The sequence below is a fragment of the Mus caroli genome, unplaced genomic scaffold, assembly GCF_978045245.1.
Source record: "Mus caroli unplaced genomic scaffold, Mus_caroli_1 scaffold_3, whole genome shotgun sequence".
In the NCBI taxonomy this organism is placed as follows: domain Eukaryota; kingdom Metazoa; phylum Chordata; class Mammalia; order Rodentia; family Muridae; genus Mus; species Mus caroli.
The window spans coordinates 64,027,983-64,046,802 of NW_028227258.1; the positions used below are offsets into that span (position 1 = coordinate 64,027,983).

Sequence of the window (18,820 nt, forward strand, 5' to 3'; positions counted from 1 at the left end):
ACCATATTGAGTAAATGGAGTGGACGTGGTTGTCTTATTTCTGACTTTTTAGTTTTTCCTTTACTGTATGTTGGCTATAAGTCTGTCATACGCAGCCTTTATTGTGTTGAGGTATGTTTCTTCTATTCCCAGTTTCTTCAGGGCCTTAATCATGAAGGGATGCTGGACTTTGCCAGAAGGCTTTTCTGTTTACTGAGATGATCATGCGAATCCCGTCCTTAAGTCTATATACATTCTGTATTGTATTTACTCATGAATGCTGAATTTAACCCTAACTACTACTCCGGTGTCAACTTTGACCAAGACAGCATTTCCCCAGAAGGCTCCTTAGCTTGTCTGTGTAACCCCTACCAGAAGGAGCAAGCCTGTTCCTATGTTCAGAACACTGCACATAATACACTGTCCTAGCTTAAGACACTGCCCTATAAGCCACTGACTACTTATGTTTCTCTCCACTGAACTGCAGTAACTTGAAGGTAGAACCCACCACTTTTCTGATAATCAGGACTTAACAGGGCCTGAGTAACACAAGAAGAAAAGTTCTTGGAGTCCCAAAGTGTCACAATTCCCTAGGCTCACACCAATGCTTTGACCTTAGAAATCATGTCATGAGGCTGGAGAAGTGGCTCAGTGGTTACCAGCACTGGCTATTGTTCCAGGGGAAGTTTGGCTTCCAGCATCCTACACAAAGTAGCTCACTACCATCTCTAACTAATTCCTGTTCCAGGGAATCTAATACCCTCTTCTGGATTCTGTAGGGCATCACGTAAGCGGTACACAGATTTACATACAGGCAAAACATTCATAGACATAAAATTAAAAATCAAGTCACAGAGTAGAGACCCCCCCCCACTTTGATCTCAACATGATGTTCTTTTATATAAAGGCACTTTATTTAAAAATCAACTTGTCTGTGTAAACAAGTCACTCTCCAAGTTCTATTATTCGTGTTTTGGAGCAGAGTGTTCGGTATTTTTCTGGGCTTACAGAGTAAACTGACATGGTGTTCAAGAACTTGTCCAGTGGACAGAGCTTGTCGGGGCAGCCTCTTGGTACCTGCTCCTGGAAAAGAAACAGAAGTCAGCAGGTCTGCAGAGAGCTCCACCCTCTGCCCTCAGTTGAGCCCAGAGGCTCAGCCACACAGTATGGATGAGCACACATGTAACAGCCAGGAAGACCCAAGTTTCCAGACTAAAAAAAGCATTGCATCCTGACTGACTAGACGAGAGGCCTCAGCAGAGTCCTGGCCTTGAGCTGAAAGAGCGAATAGTCCCATCCCTGCAGAGCACACAGTTCCTCTCCTAGACATCAACAATGCTGGGTCAGCCAGGGCACCAAGACACCTCTGTGACTTCCTGAAACAGGCCTCACAGTGAGAAGGTACAGCTTGGCAGACACACTCAGGAGAGCTGGAGAGTAGCCCTATTTCTAAGAGATCTATAATAGAACTGAGATGTGGCCATGTTGTACTTTGTTACCACAGGCCAACACTGCCCTATGCTCATAGAATTCAGACAGCCAAAGCTACCACTCGGAACTCCATTGGGCTTGAGAAGAGACATCTGACACTAAACCACCCACTCCCGCCTCAGAGATCTTACCTTCCCATTGTAAAAGAGTTGCACAAACCACTCCTTAGATTCTTGGTGCTGGTAGAGTTCCATGGTCAGGTCAACAGCAAATGGGGGCCATTTTTGGTCAAAAATCCCCAAGGCCAATAGCATGGGCAGGAGGGTTACATCATGTGTTGCATAGAGGTACATCTTTCTGCAAAAGGGAAATGATTCTCTACAATTGCTGGCCTTGGGATCAGGATACCAGGAGGCCAAGGCATTGCCTGTCTCCTCTGAGAGAATAACAGCAGGTGCCTCAGAAGCAAGGGGCAGCTAGCAGTCAGCTGAGCTGGTTAAAAACTCCTCTGGAGCAGATGGTGAACAGCCTGTTCCCACTCTCACGTCTCACGGAGAAGAACGACCCCTGGAGCAAATCTCTTCGCTTCTGCCTTCCTGCCCACTCACTCACTCCTCCCCTGGTGAGAAACGTGTGGCCTACCTCTCTCCTTCCTCTGGGTCCTGCCATCCCATGACTGATGTTCTTCCTACTCTTGGCTACGTGAGTGTAGGAGGGTCACTCCTGCTCCTTGCAGGTTTGGAAATTTTAATTAGTTTCAAACATATATTAAGCTGCTTGGTCTTCAACACATGTCCCAGGCAGCCTTAGCCAGTAATTTAAGAAGCCATTTTATGGTATCTGTTTGATGCCAACATTTCTCTCCTCAGCATGGTCCAGGACTTTACTGACTCTCAAGCTAGGAGACCAGCACAAGGGGGAGAGCGGCAAGGAGCAAAAGGTATAGGAGATGCCATGCAGGCATGTGTGATGGCCAGAGACGGACAGGAGATGCCATGCAGGTGTGTGTGATGGCCAGAGACGGACAGGCACGGTTTCACTGTTAGAAATGCTGGGGTTGGAAAGATGACTCAGTGGGTAAGAGCACTGACTGCTCTTCTAGAGGTTCTGAGTTCAATTCCCAGCAACCACATGGTAGCTTGCAACTATCTATAATGGGATCTGATGCCCTCTTCTGGTGTGTCTGAAGACAGCTACAGTGTACTCACATGCACAAAATAAATAAATAAATAAATAAATATTCTTTTTAAAAAAAGGAAAAAAGGAAATGCTGCTCCAAGTTCCAGGCCTGTTTCACCCCTAGGAACTCAGCTCCCTGCACCTCTCGCACCCACTGCAGGCTTTTAGCTGTATTATCTCGAGCCCTCCCCTCTCTTCACGCCCTGGCAGTACTGAATATTAAGGAACATCTAATTAAAATGCAGGTTCTGCTTGGACAGGACAGAGAGGAGCCTAAGACTTAAACAAGTCTCCAGGCTACGACACTGTTGGCAAACCACAATTTGTGAAGCTAGTTCCCAGGACACATGGCATTCCAAATCCAGGGTCCTAGCCTGTGAAAGTGGGGATATAAGCCCATAAGCTGTTTCCAATGTTTTAAAAGGTACAGTGATCATACTTTCTGTACACCAAATGAAAGACTCAAGCCGAGTCATCATTGTTTTGGACCATCAAAGTATCAGACCAGTGTGATGCTAATGTACTTGCCATACATCCAGTTAGTTTTTAAAAAGGAAAAGAAAAATAACTTTGAGACATTAAAATAAAAACATTCAAGGAAAGCCACAGCAGGAAGAAAGGTAAAAGGTTGTGACCTGCTTGGGAGTGTATGGCCTTGTAAGCACCAGCCACCCACAGCCTGGTTCTTGACGCTTACCCTTGGTCCCTCCCTACAGCCAGAGGCCCCCACAGCTCTCATAAGCATTCACTGTGCCAGGTACCTGGTCTTGCTGGGTGCGGTGGTAGGGTCCACAGTTTTGAGCAGGTTTCCCTCCAGGATGTGTAGGAATGGGCCCACTGCCATCTGGATGCTTTCCCTGTGAAGCGGGAATAACATTCAAGTACCCAGCAGGAACTCAGCGCTCAGGAGAGGGGTCAGCTCTGCCTCCTAGGACCTCAGGAGCCCAGTCAGAGGAGGCGAAGAAAAGACAAGTAATGCAGGGGGCACAGCAAGGGCAGGGGGAGAAATGGTATTAAGTTTGAGGGTTCTCTGTAAACAAGAACTTCCAACAAAAACATCAGGATATATATACCCCTACCATGAATGCAGCCGAGATGGAGACACTCAGGGAGTTATAAGGGAGTGGGCCCTGGGCTGGAGATATGGCCCAGAGAGTAAAGTCACTTACTTCTAAGCCTGTTAGAAATGGGGAATCTATGCAGTGGAAGGAAGCCCATCCACATCTGTATACATCATATGCATGCATGTGCACACATCATACATAGCTTTGTGCACACAGCTTACACATGCATGTGAACATGCACAATAAATAAATGTAAACAAACAAACAAACAAACAAAAACAAACTACACCTTGAGGAATCAAAGAGCAGAGCTGGGAAGGGTAGAGGGAACAAGACTCAGAAGTCCACAAAGACAAAGCAGTGGGAAGGAGGCGCGCCCGCTGCCTGAGCCTCCAGCCACCTCTAACTTCTGGAGCTGAGCCATAAGGACTCTTCTTCAGGCCTGTCCAGCTCCCATCCCTTTTCATCTGGGTCATCTCGTCGCAGTGACGGTAACTCAACTCGCAGGGTAAGGAGCATAGCAGAGAAAGGCTGCCAAGTGACAAAAGATGTATTGTAGCTGTGCCTCACACTTCTACCGGGGGAGGGAGACCCCCCCCCCCAACTAAAACACAACCTACTACTCTTAGGATGCTAAATACTTAATTGTACAAGGGAGAAGGAGGCTGGCGTGACTGGTGTGAGTCTGTTGTGGAAATTGCCACCTTCATAGCTGAAGGAATGGTAAGCAATGGCCGAAGGGGGCAGGGGCAGCCACTGCATGTGGCCAGTGCCTGCCAGGTACACAGGCCAGACAACCCAGGCTGCACTGTGACGTTGTACCGTTTGTCCTTGAAGAACACATCAGTTTTGTGAAACTGATATAAGTAGAACGACCAGCGGAGCAGAAGGAAGAGTGCTGCGGTGGCCAGATACAAGCTGCCTGCCTGGCCTCATGAAGTTTTACTAGAACATACACTGGCCAGTTCGTGTGCATGTTACCCATAGCTGCTGCACGATGCCTAGGAATGAAGCCGCGACAGACCAGGCATGGCCCACAGAGCCTGAGGTATTTACTGAGCACGTTTATGTGTGGACTGGCAGGAGGGAGGACAGTGAGTGGTTTGGCTGGAGCACTTCTGCATGCCCAAGGCTAGCACACAGGCAGGCATGCTGACTCCAAGCCAACTTGACCAGGGGCTCTTTTCTTACACAACCGACCCTCCAAATTCTTGAAACATTAACTGTTCCCCTCCCGCCAACAGTCCTGGATTATCCCTTCACTCTGGCCTAACTGTTTCCACCTATTCTTAGTGCAAACTGGATGTTCTTAATCAGAAAAAGAAAAGCAATGGGTGTTCCAGAATGGAATCACAAGGACCAGCAAGATGCAGCAAACTGGTCAGAGGATCTGGGACCAAGTCTTCTCTCTGGCATCTGCCAAATGAGCCCAGGAAAAGTAGCCAGTCTCTCTCAGCCCAGTGCTTCTCCCTCTCAAGCAGTGACAGGGATTAAAGGAGGGCTCTGTAAACCCTGTCCAGCAGCAAAAGATGCCTCCCAGGCAGTGAGAACAGGGAATTACTTGTAAACTGAATCAAGACCAACAAGACTGTAGCATGGCTCCTCCTCCTTCCACTCCCTCCACCTCTGTCTTTTGAAAGGTAAAACAAGAGTCTGACACTCTGGACTCTGGGTAACAGGAACAGAGGTACAGGTTACCACCCCAGTAAGAGCAGAGGTCTGAGGGTACGCTAGCAGAGAGGGTTTCCCCTCTTCACACAGAGGTGCCAGCTGAGAGCTGAAACTGCCCTGCCCCAAGGCATGCAAGCACAAAAGCATGCACCTCTGCCACTGACTAAGCACGACCTGACCTGACCTGACCTGACCCCTCACCTGTCTTCTTGTTCCACCATGTACAGGGCCATGTCCACAGCTCTCTGCTCAATCAGCTGGGCGAATCTCTCCAGGGCCGGGCAGTTTAGAAGGCTGTGTACCTGTAAGAGTCACTGGTGATGTCACAAGACAACACTTCTTGCCTACTAAGGATGCCAATTAGCTTCCATTAAACCGTAGGGGCGGGTTTCTTCCTGGGAAGCCTATGTCCTCAGGCCCTGTAGATCTACAGATCTATAGGCACATATCCCCTGGAATTGGAGTTATAGACATTGTGTGTGCTGGGAATTGAACCTGGTCCTCTGGAAGACCAGCTAGTGCTCTTAATAGCTGAACCATCTCTCTAGCTCCATATAGGCACAGAATTGTAAAAACTGTTTCATACCCCATGATGGCTCCCATGCACTCCAAGTTTTAAAAAACTAACAATTTTTAATGAAGAATAAAATATAAGTCAAGGAATTGACAAATTTCATTTGATTTTTATTTTTCTTAAAATGATTTTAGCAACTGCATGCCATATAAATACTTTTCACGAACCCTTGCCATATAAGCCCACATTTACTAATAAACATGAGCACTAGGCACGCTGATGCTTGGGGGCAGTGTCCTTTCTGTAAGAGAAGGATAAAGCCCGCATACTGTCTTTGGGCATCAGCACTTCAGTTCACAGAAGCCCTCCCACGGTGTGATGCTATTACTGCATGGAATGTAATACACATTTCAATGCATTTTAATAACATGTTTATATTACATAAAATGTTATATGCATTCATAAAATGTAATATGTATAATATATTTTTAGTACATAGGAGGATTTTATGGATAAATCACATAGGAATGTGAAAGGCAGCCTGGTCTCTGGCTGAGCTAAGGTTTGAAACCCCGGTGACCCTGCAGGGGATAACCCTACAAGGGACAGTAGGCGTTTTGCCACACTCCTGGACACCAGGCTCCTGGCACTAGGCCACAGCTCTCCATAGTTTGTGGTCATCAGTCACATAAGGGCAATGCCCCAAGCCCTTCCACAGGTAGCAGACGTGAGGACAGGTCACATAGCCTCAAGATAGATCTCCATTTTAATGAGGTACCTAAAGGCCTAGAGGCTTAACCAATAAACTCCCCTTCCCAGACACTCCTCCCTGCAAAAGGTATTTACCTCAGGACCACCCTGAGAAGTGGGGTACGGTTTTACTCATCGCCACTCTCCGCCATGACAATAAATGTCTTAAAACCACAGACTGTCTCTTTTCATCGGGATCCTCAGTGGGGAGCAATGGAGAAGATCTTTGTTTCAAGAGCCCCGTCTAATCTCCCACAGGAGGCCTCTCAACACTCCCAGCCAAGGCCTCCACCAAGCCAAGCCAGCTACTGACAAACCAAGGACGATCCTCCCCGCCGGACCCAGCCAGAGCTCTCTTCTCTTTCCCCGTTCGGCCTAGACCCAAGCCAGCTCTGGCTGCCCCCAGGAACCTCAGACTGTGCTCCCCCACCCCAGAGCGGGGAATTGAGGCTTCACATAGTCGGACACCCACAACAGCATGGTCAAACTTCACACATCCCACCTCCTGAGCAGCTGGAGCCTCGAGTATATGCAGGGCACCTCATAACCCAACAAAACCAAATTGAGGAAAATAATCTAAAGGATTAACCAGATTACAGATATCTCAAAAATTTATATTAATTGGTTGTTCAATTGTGTGTACATATGCACACATGTGTATATATGTGCATATACATGTGTGTACATACATGTAACTGTGTGTATACATGTAAGCATGTGTGTGCACATGTGTAAGCATGTAACTGTATATATACATGTAAGTGGGTATATACATGTGTGCGCAAGCATGTAACTATGTGTATATATGTATGTGTGTATACATGTAAGCATGTGTGTGTGCATGCATGTGTACATGTGTAAGCATATAACTGTGTGTATACATGTAAGAGCACATGTGTGGATACATGGAAGTGTGTGCAAGTGTAGGAGGTAGAGAATGCACTGCCCCAGTGAGCATGTGACAGTCAGAGGACAACTCATGACCATCAGTTCTCTCCTACCATGTGGGCTCTGGGGATCAAACGCAGGTTGTCCAGCTTGGAGGTGAGCATCTTATCCAATGAGCCATGTCATCAGTCCAATATTTAAATATAAACATGTTAATATAGTTATTTGAGGAAGAATCTCACTGTGTAGGCCAGGCTAGCTTCCAACTTTTGATGTTCTTGCATTGCATGTTAAATGCAGGGATTACAGGCCTGTGGACCCCACCCAGTGCAGAGTTTAAAATATGCTAGCACTCATGCAGACTCTCTAAGATGTGACACAATAAAGAGGGGCCCCAAAGGTTATGGACCCTGAAAAATGCTAAAATTACAAGGAGAGCATGGGGGTATCCCACATTTGTAACCCTCACACTTGGGGGTCTGAAGTAGAGATCTGAGGCAGTTCTGAGCTGCAGAGCTAGATCCTGTCTTGAAGAAAGCAAAACTTAGCTTGGGAAGATAGATCACTCCGTAAACTGCTTGCTGCACAGGCTCAAGAGCCTGCATTTGGACCCCAGCTGAGGTGGCACAAGCTTACAATTCCAGTCGTGGGGTACAGGGACAGGCAGATCCCTGAAGCTTACTGGCCAGACAGTCAAACATGCTTGCTAATCTAGCTCAGTTAGAGACTGTCTAAAAAATCTGAGGTGGATGTATCCTGCAGAAAGACTTCTGAGGTTGTCCTCTGGCTTCTAAACATACATGCACATATACACATAGAAAAACGGTATGGGTATACTTTAACATACTCTCTACTCATAACCAAGCCCTACCTATCCCCACTCCCAAACACACAGGCCAGGTAATCTGGGAAATGAACTTCCAGAAACTGATTAAGAACTGTCTGGGTCCTGTGTGAGGGTCAGCTAACTGCTCTTATCCCTGCTCCGTTGATCTGGGCTCTTCAGTCTTCACATGCACCCCATTTACAAACCCCATTACAGCAGCCTGCAGACCAGAAGGGCTTCCAGTCAGTTCCAAGTTAGGAGCCAGCCCATCCCCATGGCTCCCAAAACCCAGGACCCTGGGGAAACAGTTCTACCTGCTCAGCAGCCAAGTTGTCCAGGAGAACAAAGAAGTCCACGCCATCACCGTTGTTGATGCCCACCCCGGTCTTCACCTTTTCCAAATCCTCTGAGATGCCTGGCTGCGAAATGGCAGCCTTCTTCCGGTCCCTGCCAAAACCCACAGGTTCTTGTGTTATTATTGCACAGCGATCAGTAATTTACACAATGTAATTTTGTTCAGCGTTTACAATCTCGTGTAATCCTTACAACAATCTGGTATGGTTAGCAATATTATTCCTATTTTATAGATGAACACATTAAGAAACTAAAAGACTTGTAATGCAAGTTACCAAGAGCTAGGGTGCTAGAACAAAAGGCTAAAGTTTCCAAATCCTAACCCTTGGAGGTTTTTACCTGTTTTACTGAAACCAATGCACAGCTCAGATCTGTCTGGAAACCGTATTCTTTCTGGTCTGGATTACAGTCTTAGCATAGCCCAGAAGGGCCTGAGTATCCCCAGCAATGCTTGAGTTACCTGGTCTTCTCTTTCAGGACCCAGCAGCTCTGATAGTTGGGGTACAGGACTTCAGAGCTTGCTTCATCGGTATGGATGATGGCAGACCCTGAAGGAAAGAGGAAACACAGGTGGTAGGGGGCTCAGCTCACTTTCCAAGACCCCCACTTCTGCGTTCTACTTCCCTTTGTCTACAGAGACAACCCAGGCTGAAGATGTCAAGGTCAACTTTAGCATCAGTTCCTGCCCCAGCTCTGCCCACGGCTCTCCTCCAAGCACTGAAGAAAGTTAACAGCTTTGCTCTGCCTAGCACACACACCCTCCTACTGGGCCACAGACCTGGATCAGATCGGTGCTCTTCTGACTTGTTCCAAAGATGGCCTACCCCAGGCACAACCAGGACTGGCATGTGGGTATCCTAACACTAGCTGGTCCCCGCTTCATCAGATTTGGGTTATTTGGTTGTTTCCCCCAATTCACTTCCATAGGTCAAGACAGTGACTTATCACAGGCTACTCTCTGCTCAGAGGCCTCCTCCCGAGTCACCAACAGTGTCTCTGGGAAGGGGACATTTGTTTTTTTGGTGGTGTGCCAGGGAGGAACTTTCAGAAGATCGGGCCTCACGGATCATTCCCTAGTCTGAGGGGTCCCTCAAAGGGGCAGCCTGCCCTGTGTGCTTGGCTTGCTAGATACACAGTGTGTGAAGTGGCTGGCTTCAGCCAGAGTTCGTAGCAGCACCCAAACCAGTTGAGAGGTAGGGTCAACCTCCTCAGCCCTGAAGGGCCTACTGTCATTCAAAATTTGATAGAAACTTTATTTCCATTTAAGATACTTCCAAAAGCCAAACAAGGATTTCTGCTATGCAGCAGCACCTAAGGTCCTACTACCAGTTAGGTCACGATTATCTGATGTTCACAAGAGTGATTTCATGCGGATTCGAATCAATTACAAATGTCAAAAAAAGTGGCCTCACTTGGTGGGTTTGAATTGTTAGGGCTTGAGTCACATGCTCCTGTTTTGAACATCTGTTCCCTAGACGGGGGAAGGGGTGTGGGAACACAGAGCACTCACAAGGTGAGCCTGGCTGGCAGTTACATTATCAGAGGGAGTGAGCTTTGCTTTGGGAGGGGAGGCTACGCCTGCCTCAGGCTCAGCCTAGCCCGTCACAATGTGTCACTCACCGCCTCCCACTCCGGTAAGCCACAGATGGGGACCGAGGAGCTGAGCAGGCTCCTGCTGCCCTGCTTCTGCCACAGCTTCCTCTCCACAGCAGCCTCCCTTTACTCTCAAGCCAAAATAAACCTTTCTTCCCTTGAGATGTTTCGGTCAGGTGTTTGGTCACAGGGATGTGATGGTGACTAACACAGGCCTCCCATAGGATCCAGGAAGGAAATAAGAAATGCAGTCCTCACTAGTGAAAAGTTTTGAAACTGACGACTACAACAATCATTCCCTGATTACATGAAGACTCAAACTTGACACCTTGCTCAACTAAGAGAGGCCGAGCCGAGCATGCTGACAGCGAGTAGACTAGGCTGGGGGTTATCACTAAGATCAGAGCAACGGCAGCACTCTCGGGTTCCGCTGACCGTGCTCCTTACCCGTTTTTCAGTAGTGCCTCACTACTGTTCACAAGAGTGGGCAGGGCCACCCTCTACAACTCGGTTAGAAGCCCGAGGCGTTGGGAAGCAGAGGGACATCTAACTCCTCACTGTGGAGGTCAGGTTGGCGAGGGCAACGGAAGGCTGGATGGTGGTACTGGGGGGATGGTGATGCTGAAGGACCCTTGACAACTGGACCAACTAGAAGCCATAAGTGCAGGAGGGGTCAGGAGAACAGGCATGGAGGAAGAGAAAGGGAGGCTTCGGAAGTGAGGAGAAGCGAGCTCCCCTGGCACAGGGGTGACTTTCAGAATACAACACAAACCTTTCTGACGTTGGAAAAGTCCAGCCAGCAAGCACCGAGTAGATTCCAGATTCCGAAACATGTTGGTGGAGCGAATACTGGAGAGACATGAACATGCAGAGGCAGAGATGCTCACACAGGAACGGAGAACAGAACAGCTGGGAACAGAGCAGCTGTTCGCCTCTCAAAACCACACACTGGGTCCCAGGGGGAGAAAGCCTTTCCTCTCTACAGACTAGCTGCCCCCCAAGGACCTGAAAGGCAATGGCTATGGCCTTCAGTGACTACCTGTTCACAGAAGATTATGACCCAAGGGTAATCGCTTAGTGGTGATCTGGTGCCCCCAAATCTTGGATGAGAGTGGTGGGGGGTCGGTCCAGACGAGTTATTCATGGCTAAGACCTTAAATGAATATGTGTGCCCTTGTCTATGACTCACAAGACCTCTTGGGGGTTGTAGACTGGTGAAAGGAAGGGAATATCCTCCACGTAATTCTTCCTCAGTTTCTCTCCCAGGGCAAACATCTGTTGCATGCCCACCTTGGTCAGCTGCCCAGCAAACATGCCACCCTAAAGTGGGGCACAGACAAAGAGAAGATTGGACGCTCACTCGGCGGCTCAGCTCAGCCCAGAGGAGAATCCCTGCAGCTCTGCCGTGGGCTTCCCAGTGCCACTCACCCTCAAGGTGGTCTTGCGGTATTCAGAGTCGTAATGAGAATGAGGTTTCGGGCCCCCGGCTAGATTGGTGACCGTGTAATCAAACCGAGTTTGAGGTGGGATCTCTAAAAGCTTGGGGTTCCACTCCACCTGTTGTGACCATAAAAAAATGACGTAGAGTTGAATAAAAGTTCTTGCCGCTCACGGTGATGACACCCTGTGGCCTCTGGGATACGTGAACGGAAGCATCTGGCACCAGGCCTGCACTCTCTCCTTGGAAAGGAAGGAAAGAAACCTGAACTCTCCCTCCAACTGAAGGAAGATACGACCGTGGCTTATTATCCCTGGTGCCCTGACTCACCCTAAGACTCAGTTACAGCACTCCTGTCCCACTTGACTATCAGGAAGAAGACGCCAGGCTGCTTGGCAGGCAGCTACTTAGTGAGGGAGTTGGATGAATGAATGAGTGGGCAAGTGAATTAAACCTGATCTCAGTGACTGCCACGTTATTAACAGTTTCTAAGGAATCGATGTGTAGTTTCTATGCCTCAAATCCACACCTAGGACTCTGCATAAGGCTCGAGTTACTACCGCCTACTTCCTGTTCTTTTCTCTAGTTTCTGAAACAAGTGGCTATAATCTACAGTCCTCCTAATCTGGTTCCTGCCTCAACCGGATGACTTTCAAAACATCACAGGTCTCACATCTCAAATGACCCATGAGACTCTTACTCCTTCAGAGTCAGACGTGATGTTCTAATCCGGTGTCTCTTAAGCTTCCTACCCTTTAATACCTTTCCTTGTGTTGTGGTGACCCCCAACCATAAAATCATTTTCATTGCTATGTCATAATTGTAGTTTTGCTGTTATGAATAATAATGTAAATATGTGCATTTCTGATAGTCTTAGGCAACTCCTGTGGAAGGGTCATTTGACCCCCAAAGGGTCACGGCCCCCAGGTTGAGAACTCCGGTTCTAATCTGTAACCAGCTCCTCTTCCCGACCTATTAATTCTTTCAGTGTGAACACAACTACACACTCTAAAACCAACCTCTGGCTCTCTCCTGTCCGGGTCCCTGAAGGAAGCTCTCATTCATGGCATGTAACCAACTCAAGGAGCTGTGGCCATGGCCCAGGGCTTACACAGCAGGTTCACTGGCTCTTTAAAAACCTTAATCAAACTGCACCAGGCAAGTTCCTTTACTCGTCTGTCCTGTTCAATACACAGCTTCCACAGAATAGAAAGTGAGCCATCTATTGGTTTTAGGCTCAGAAGATCTCCCAGATTCTATAGAAGGCACCAACTGTCAGATAACCAGATCTGGCCTTTCCTGGGTTTTCAGCTAAGAGGAGACAAGCCACGAACTTAATTGATAGCACAGACACAGCAGAAGTAGGTGTGCCTTCCAAGACACCAGACACAGCTGCCACAGCTCAAAGCCAGACGCAGCTCTTCTTCAGGAAGTCTCAAAAGGAATGACATTTGATGTAATCACAGGGAAGCAGATAAGCAAGCACCTGAACTTGTAATTGGTGAACTTCAGGACAGTAACATAAAGGCTAACATAACAGTTCTTCCAGGTGAAGTAGGGCACACAACCAGAGCACACAACCAGGATTGTGAAAGGGCCTTGGCCCCACAGAATAGTCTAAATGCCAGTAGCGCATGTCACAATTACAATGGATATAGGAGAGCTGGGTTTGCCATGTCAGCAAGACTTACAAGCTTCCTTCCAAGGCTACAGGAATAGAGGAGGCAGCTCTAAGACACCCCAGTAAGATGTGGCGTGTGAGTGAACACAGCTCCATTTGGGGGTGGGATTGGGAGGTAGGCAGGAAGGAAGAAGGATGAAAATGGCTTTGGTGTTGAGCTTGTGTGGCTACTGACAGGGCAGCAGCAGGAAAGCTGTGATTGCTTCAGATCAGGTTAGGGTAAGGTACCTCCTTTTTGTTCTCACTCTCCGCACATTCCCCTAAGTCTGATCTGGATCTGTTCCATCTCTCTCCTTCACTGTAGTGTAAATCCTTTTAGAGCTCAGACCATAGCTCCATTCTGGTTAAATCCACAGAACCCAACATATAGGTCCACAGGGCCACTCAGACACAGTAGATGCAACCTCTAAGCACATTTACCAACAGAGGACCTATGGTGCTTCCCAGGGGCAACTCCTGATGACCAGGTCATGTTGAGTCTAAGCACATGATTCACAGTTTCAAGCATGGATGACATATCCATTCATACATGCTGTCCAGTCTGTGAGTGGTAAAGAGGAACTCGGACCAGGCACAATGACAGGAGGCTGAGGGAAGAGGACTCTGAGTCCAGTGGCCAATGCAGCCACGCAGGTGCTGGGGACTTACCCAGAGTCTTCTCCAAGAACAGTAAATGCTCTTGACTGCTGGGCCACTGCTCCAGCCCCCTGGGCATGAATATCACCCCAGAAGAGTTCAATACCAAGTCCAGGCTTCAAATCAAGATCTTGTTTCAGAGGCTGGGGTTAGGGGAGCGACAACTTGATAACTTTACCTCATACAGTCACATAAACATATACACATCATCTTTAACGAGAAAATTAGGGGGCTAGGGAGATGGCTCGGTGGTTAAGAGCACTTACTGATCTTCCAGAGGACAAGGACTCAGTTCCCAGCATCTACAAGGACGCTGACAACCTCCTGTAACTCCAGTTCCAGGGGATCTAATGGTCTGGCCGCCAAGATCACCAGGACCTCTTGTGGTGCACAGATATACACAAAGGCAAACACACACACAACCATCAACAAAAGAAAAATAATAACTCTTAAAAGAAAATTGGGTGATAGCAATACATAGAATATAACTTAATGTGACTGATTCACAGCAAGGGGAAAGACAGTAAGAAGCAAATGAAAGGACAAAAGGAATGGAAAGCTAACAAAAGCTGCATACGGCCAACAGCGCATGCCTATTGTGAAGGGGTACAGATTCTGGACCACACTCTCTGGCGTTTAGAACTTGCTTAGACAAGTTCAAAGATACAAGCAAGACAAAGCTCAAGAGAAGTATACCACCCCTAAAGTGAAAATTTTCTCCCTCGGGGCCTCATAAGGGGATAGCGGAATGAAGTGGACGTGTTTCCGGTAGTCAGAGCAATGGGTTCTGGGGGACTGTTTGTCCCTGTTCATGCAATTTAGTACAAAAATCCCACCATATCACAACCCTAGGAAGGCAACGCCACAGTGGGATGGATCAGTTACATCCCATGTTATATATATATATATATATATATATATATATATATATATATATATATATGTATATGTATACATATATATATATATATATATATACACACACACATACACACACACACACACACACATACACACAGAGAGATATATATCTCCTGACCTTCCAGGATAAGGTCTCAGGAATCAAGCAATGAATGGCTTGTACATAAGGCATCACAGAAATTTTTAAGTTGCCGAAGTCTGAGCCTCATTCCAGGCTAATCGCATCTGGGTTTTTATGGGGTGCGGTGTCCACTTTTCAGTGCTATAGAGCCCAGATACTTCTAAAGCACCAGAGGAGAAGTGTTCTCGCAATGCTCAGATACCCTGTACCAATTAAATCTGAATCTCTAGGAGGAAGACCCAGGCATGAATTGTTTTTTTAACATGTATGAACGTTTTGCCAGCATGCACATCTATGTGAGCACACATGTGTCTGGTGCCCGCAGAGCCCAGAGTACAGCGGAGCCCCTAGAACTGAAGGGCTCCATTCTGAGAAGCCAGGCAGGTGCTGGGAACTGAAGCAGCATCCTCTACAAGAGCAGTAAATGCTCTTAACTGCTGAGCCATTGCTCCAAGACCCCACACTATCTCTGAAGAATTCAATATCCTGCCAGGGTTTAGAACCCAGTGGAGTGAAGGAACTGGCACATCCTTCATAGATCCATCTCGGCTGAGCTTTGGGCAGGAATTAAGCAACACAGCAGGCCTCCCAGCTCATCCACACTGTCAAAGGCAGACAGGAACTTAACAAGGGACTGGGCTAGGCTCAACTTCATAAGAGTTGAAAGACCTCCCTACCGGGGGTCACCTTGCTGCTGTCTGGAAGAAGCCCTGGGGAAAGTTTAAAGCAGAGTTCAAAAGTTTGCTTGAAAGTGAATTTGGAGCTACTCTGAAGGTCAGAAACATGTTCAACTAAGTTCCATGATTTTATTTCCAAAGCACAGCCTTTGGCAGAACGGATCAACTGTTACCCAAACCAGTAAGAAAGCAATTCAGCCAAACTTGTATCGTTTCAAACAATGCCTCTTTGTAAGGACCCGCGAGAAGACTGACCTGATGACAGCACACCTGTCTATAAACCAGTCAGAAATCAGAAATTGTAGCAAAGGTAACTCTAGTCTTATCATTGTAGCTGTGTGGTCTGTTCTGACAACAGCAGAATAAGGCAGGCTAGACACCTCAATAACCATGGATTTTGAAAAGAAACCTTGAGAGACAATATCCAGAAACAGGTTCAGATATGATATTGATATATATATATATATGTATAATCATATATCCTATCATATTAGAGTCAGTCACAGGTGGCTGATGGCATTTCCTCACAGCCAGAGCTGGCTCCATCCCAGGCTTTTTATTCACAGAACTTTATCCAAGGAAACCAGACGTGCTTTCTGCCTAGGGCTGGAGAGAGAACTCAGCAGCTAAGCGTGCTTGCTCTGGGGACAGCAGTCTGTTCTCAGCATCCAAAGCACCGTCATGAGGAGCAGAACCACCTGTAACTCCAGTTCCAGGAGAGCCAATGGCCTCTTCTAGCTTCTCTGGCCTACACACCCACACACCCCTAAGTCTTTTTTAAATTTAAGGTAGCAGCCTACAGTCTGCCGTGTATGAGTGGGACGTTAAAGCAATGGTCCTGCTCATTCTACAAAGCAAGGCCATAGAACTACATTCTCCACAGTTTGGAGCTACACGAAGAAAAGCTAACGAAGCTGGGATTATTGGGAGCTTCCACCATAAAGGTGTAAGATTCCCATCACACACCAACTGGTTCACACACACGTACACGTACACTCCCTGGAAGGATTTAAACCTTTTTCCAATTCAAAGAGGCAGGAGTAATGTAATGAATATCTTTCCAGTAATGAACTGAGTGGGATTGGTTTTCTTCCCAGTCCCCTCAACATAGAATGGGGACATCTTGTCAGTGAAGCCAGTTCTATACTGGAATCCACCAGTACAGACTGGTATTGATAGGTATTTGCACTGTCTATATACACTGGGTCTAGATCCAGACAAACTTTTATTCTCTGCTATTACTGGTAACTTTGTCTAAAACATAAATATATCTCTCTAACACTCTTTAATAAGAATAGATAGAGAAGAGGGGTGCAAAGAGGTGGGCATGTGTAGACAAAATGATAAGACAACCTGAGAGATCTAATGTGAAAGGCGTGGAGTGGGTTGCAGTGCCAGACAGAAAGTAGTACAGCCATAGGAACAGGCTAACTGGAGACCTGGTAAACAAACACCTGCTAAAATATATTTATTATGTGAGAGCTGCCCTGGTTGCTTGGCTTTTTCATGTGTGACCCTCTTTAAAGACCAGATCTTGGGTTGAAACTATAACTCACAGCACTTCAGGAAAACAGAAATGAACATTAAGAGTATTTGCAACTGAACAAATACACACTCCATGGGTAAATCCAACCCGGGGTGTTAGGGACTTCTGGTGCCCTTTTCTTGTATACTGTTAGGGGTCATTTTTTAAAACAAAAAGCTAATTATTTGTGCTTTAATCATAATTATCCTGACTTATAGCCACAAGACTAGTTAATTAACTTTCCCCCTTCTTACCACAAATCCTTTCCAGATTTCTAAACCTGACCTTAAAGAACCCCAAGATACGGTCCTTGTCCGCAATAAGACTTCACAAGATCTCAAATGGTCTCTGGCAAGCCCACAAGAAAAATCTGTATTAAGATCTGGTTCCAAAGGCGCCGGCTTGCTCTGTACTGTGGAAGCACTAAAGGTATCTCCTGGTACAAAGATTTCTGTTATTAACAACCAGGCACTTACAAGGTCCTCTGAATCCTTGAACTCAAGTTCAACCACAGAACTACTACTAAACGTGACCCAACTCCACATCCGCAGAATCAGAATCTGCATTTAAATAAGAACCCCCGCCTGGGACATTCTTAGGCATCTTTGAAAAGTTACACTACACCAAGAAACTGAAAGTTTGGGGGGCAGGGGCTGCCCTAGCCAGGAAGGCTTACACACCACACCGGTGGTTTTGGGATGAGCATGGGGTGGGTGATGGCTCCAGGCCACAGCCTGAGGGCCAGTCTACTGCTGTTTCCCTCTGGTCTGGACCCAGCCCGAGCCCCAGTGGGGGACGCTAAAGTGTGTCCCCAAGAACCCCTCTGTGGGCCGCCTCTCACCTGCTCCTCCAGTGGGAGAGGCTTGAGCGGACTCCGTGCCCCGTGTCGAAACACCACCTGCACCATTTTCAGCTCCAGTAGTTTGCGGTCCACCGGACGCTGGCCATTGGGAGCCCGCTGCTCGGCCAGGGCCACCCGGCGCTGGTGGAAGCAGTAAGCCAGCGAGGTCAGGACGCCCACGGGGACCCACACGCGCATGATGGAGGCTGTGGAAGCTGAGGGCTCCGCAGGCAACGGGGCTCAGCAGCTACTCAGAAGTTCGCGGGAACTGGAGGGCAAATGCATCCAAGCTCTCAGAACAAGCGACTCTAGCGAGGCGACCCGGCGACAGTCAGGCCGGAGGTGGAGAGAAAGGGGTGGGAGCAGAAAGATTGTCTAGTAGTTTAGCCTAGCGTCCGCCGGCCGCCCCTACTGCATGCAGGCTCAGTCAGGGCAGTTACTTGGACCTGAAACTTGCACTTCAAACCGTGTGAAGGGGAGGCCGCAAAAGCAGAAGTCCTACGGACACCCGGGATTCGGGTCCACATTTTATAACCAAGCTCCCCACGCAATCTCCTGACCTCCCAAGGACCTGCTCCAATTAAGTCTGCGCACAGGAGCACGGGAAAGTGAGTCCTGAGACTTCGTCCGATCTGGAAACTCAGACCCGTAAAAACTACAACTTCCACAATGCTATGCGCGGCCGAGGTCCCCAGGGAGGGCAGTTCCGTCGGCCCCCCGCCACGCTTAAG

At 47.7% G+C, this 18,820-nt stretch overlaps 1 protein-coding gene across 1 annotated transcript; it reads right to left on the reverse strand.

Moving 5' to 3' along the window:
• Window positions 1–871: 871 nt before the first annotated feature.
• Acp6 (acid phosphatase 6, lysophosphatidic) lies at window positions 872–18,675 on the reverse strand. The gene is made up of 10 exons (XM_021157977.3): window positions 18,090–18,675; window positions 11,678–11,806; window positions 11,439–11,569; window positions 11,022–11,098; window positions 9,117–9,204; window positions 8,617–8,749; window positions 5,526–5,626; window positions 3,351–3,446; window positions 1,602–1,767; window positions 872–1,062 (listed from the first exon to the last, which is right to left on the reverse strand). The coding sequence occupies exons 1-10, from the start codon at window positions 18,285–18,287 to the stop codon at window positions 925–927; spliced, it is 1,257 nt and encodes a 418-aa protein (XP_021013636.1). The 5' UTR covers window positions 18,288–18,675; the 3' UTR covers window positions 872–924.
• Window positions 18,676–18,820: the final 145 nt, after the last annotated feature.

Excerpts from the sequence above, each read along its gene's own strand:
- Acp6 (XM_021157977.3), bottom strand. The coding sequence starts at position 18,287 with ATGCGCGTGTGGGTCCCCGTGGGCGTCCTGACCTCGCTGGCTTACTGC. Across the intron at positions 11,807-18,089 it reads CTCTCCCACTGGAGGAGCAG|GTGGAGTGGAACCCCAAGCT; the intron begins GTGAGAGGCGGC and ends TGGTCACAACAG. Across the intron at positions 3,447-5,525 it reads ATGGTGGAACAAGAAGACAG|GGAAAGCATCCAGATGGCAG; the intron begins GTGAGGGGTCAG and ends CCCGCTTCACAG.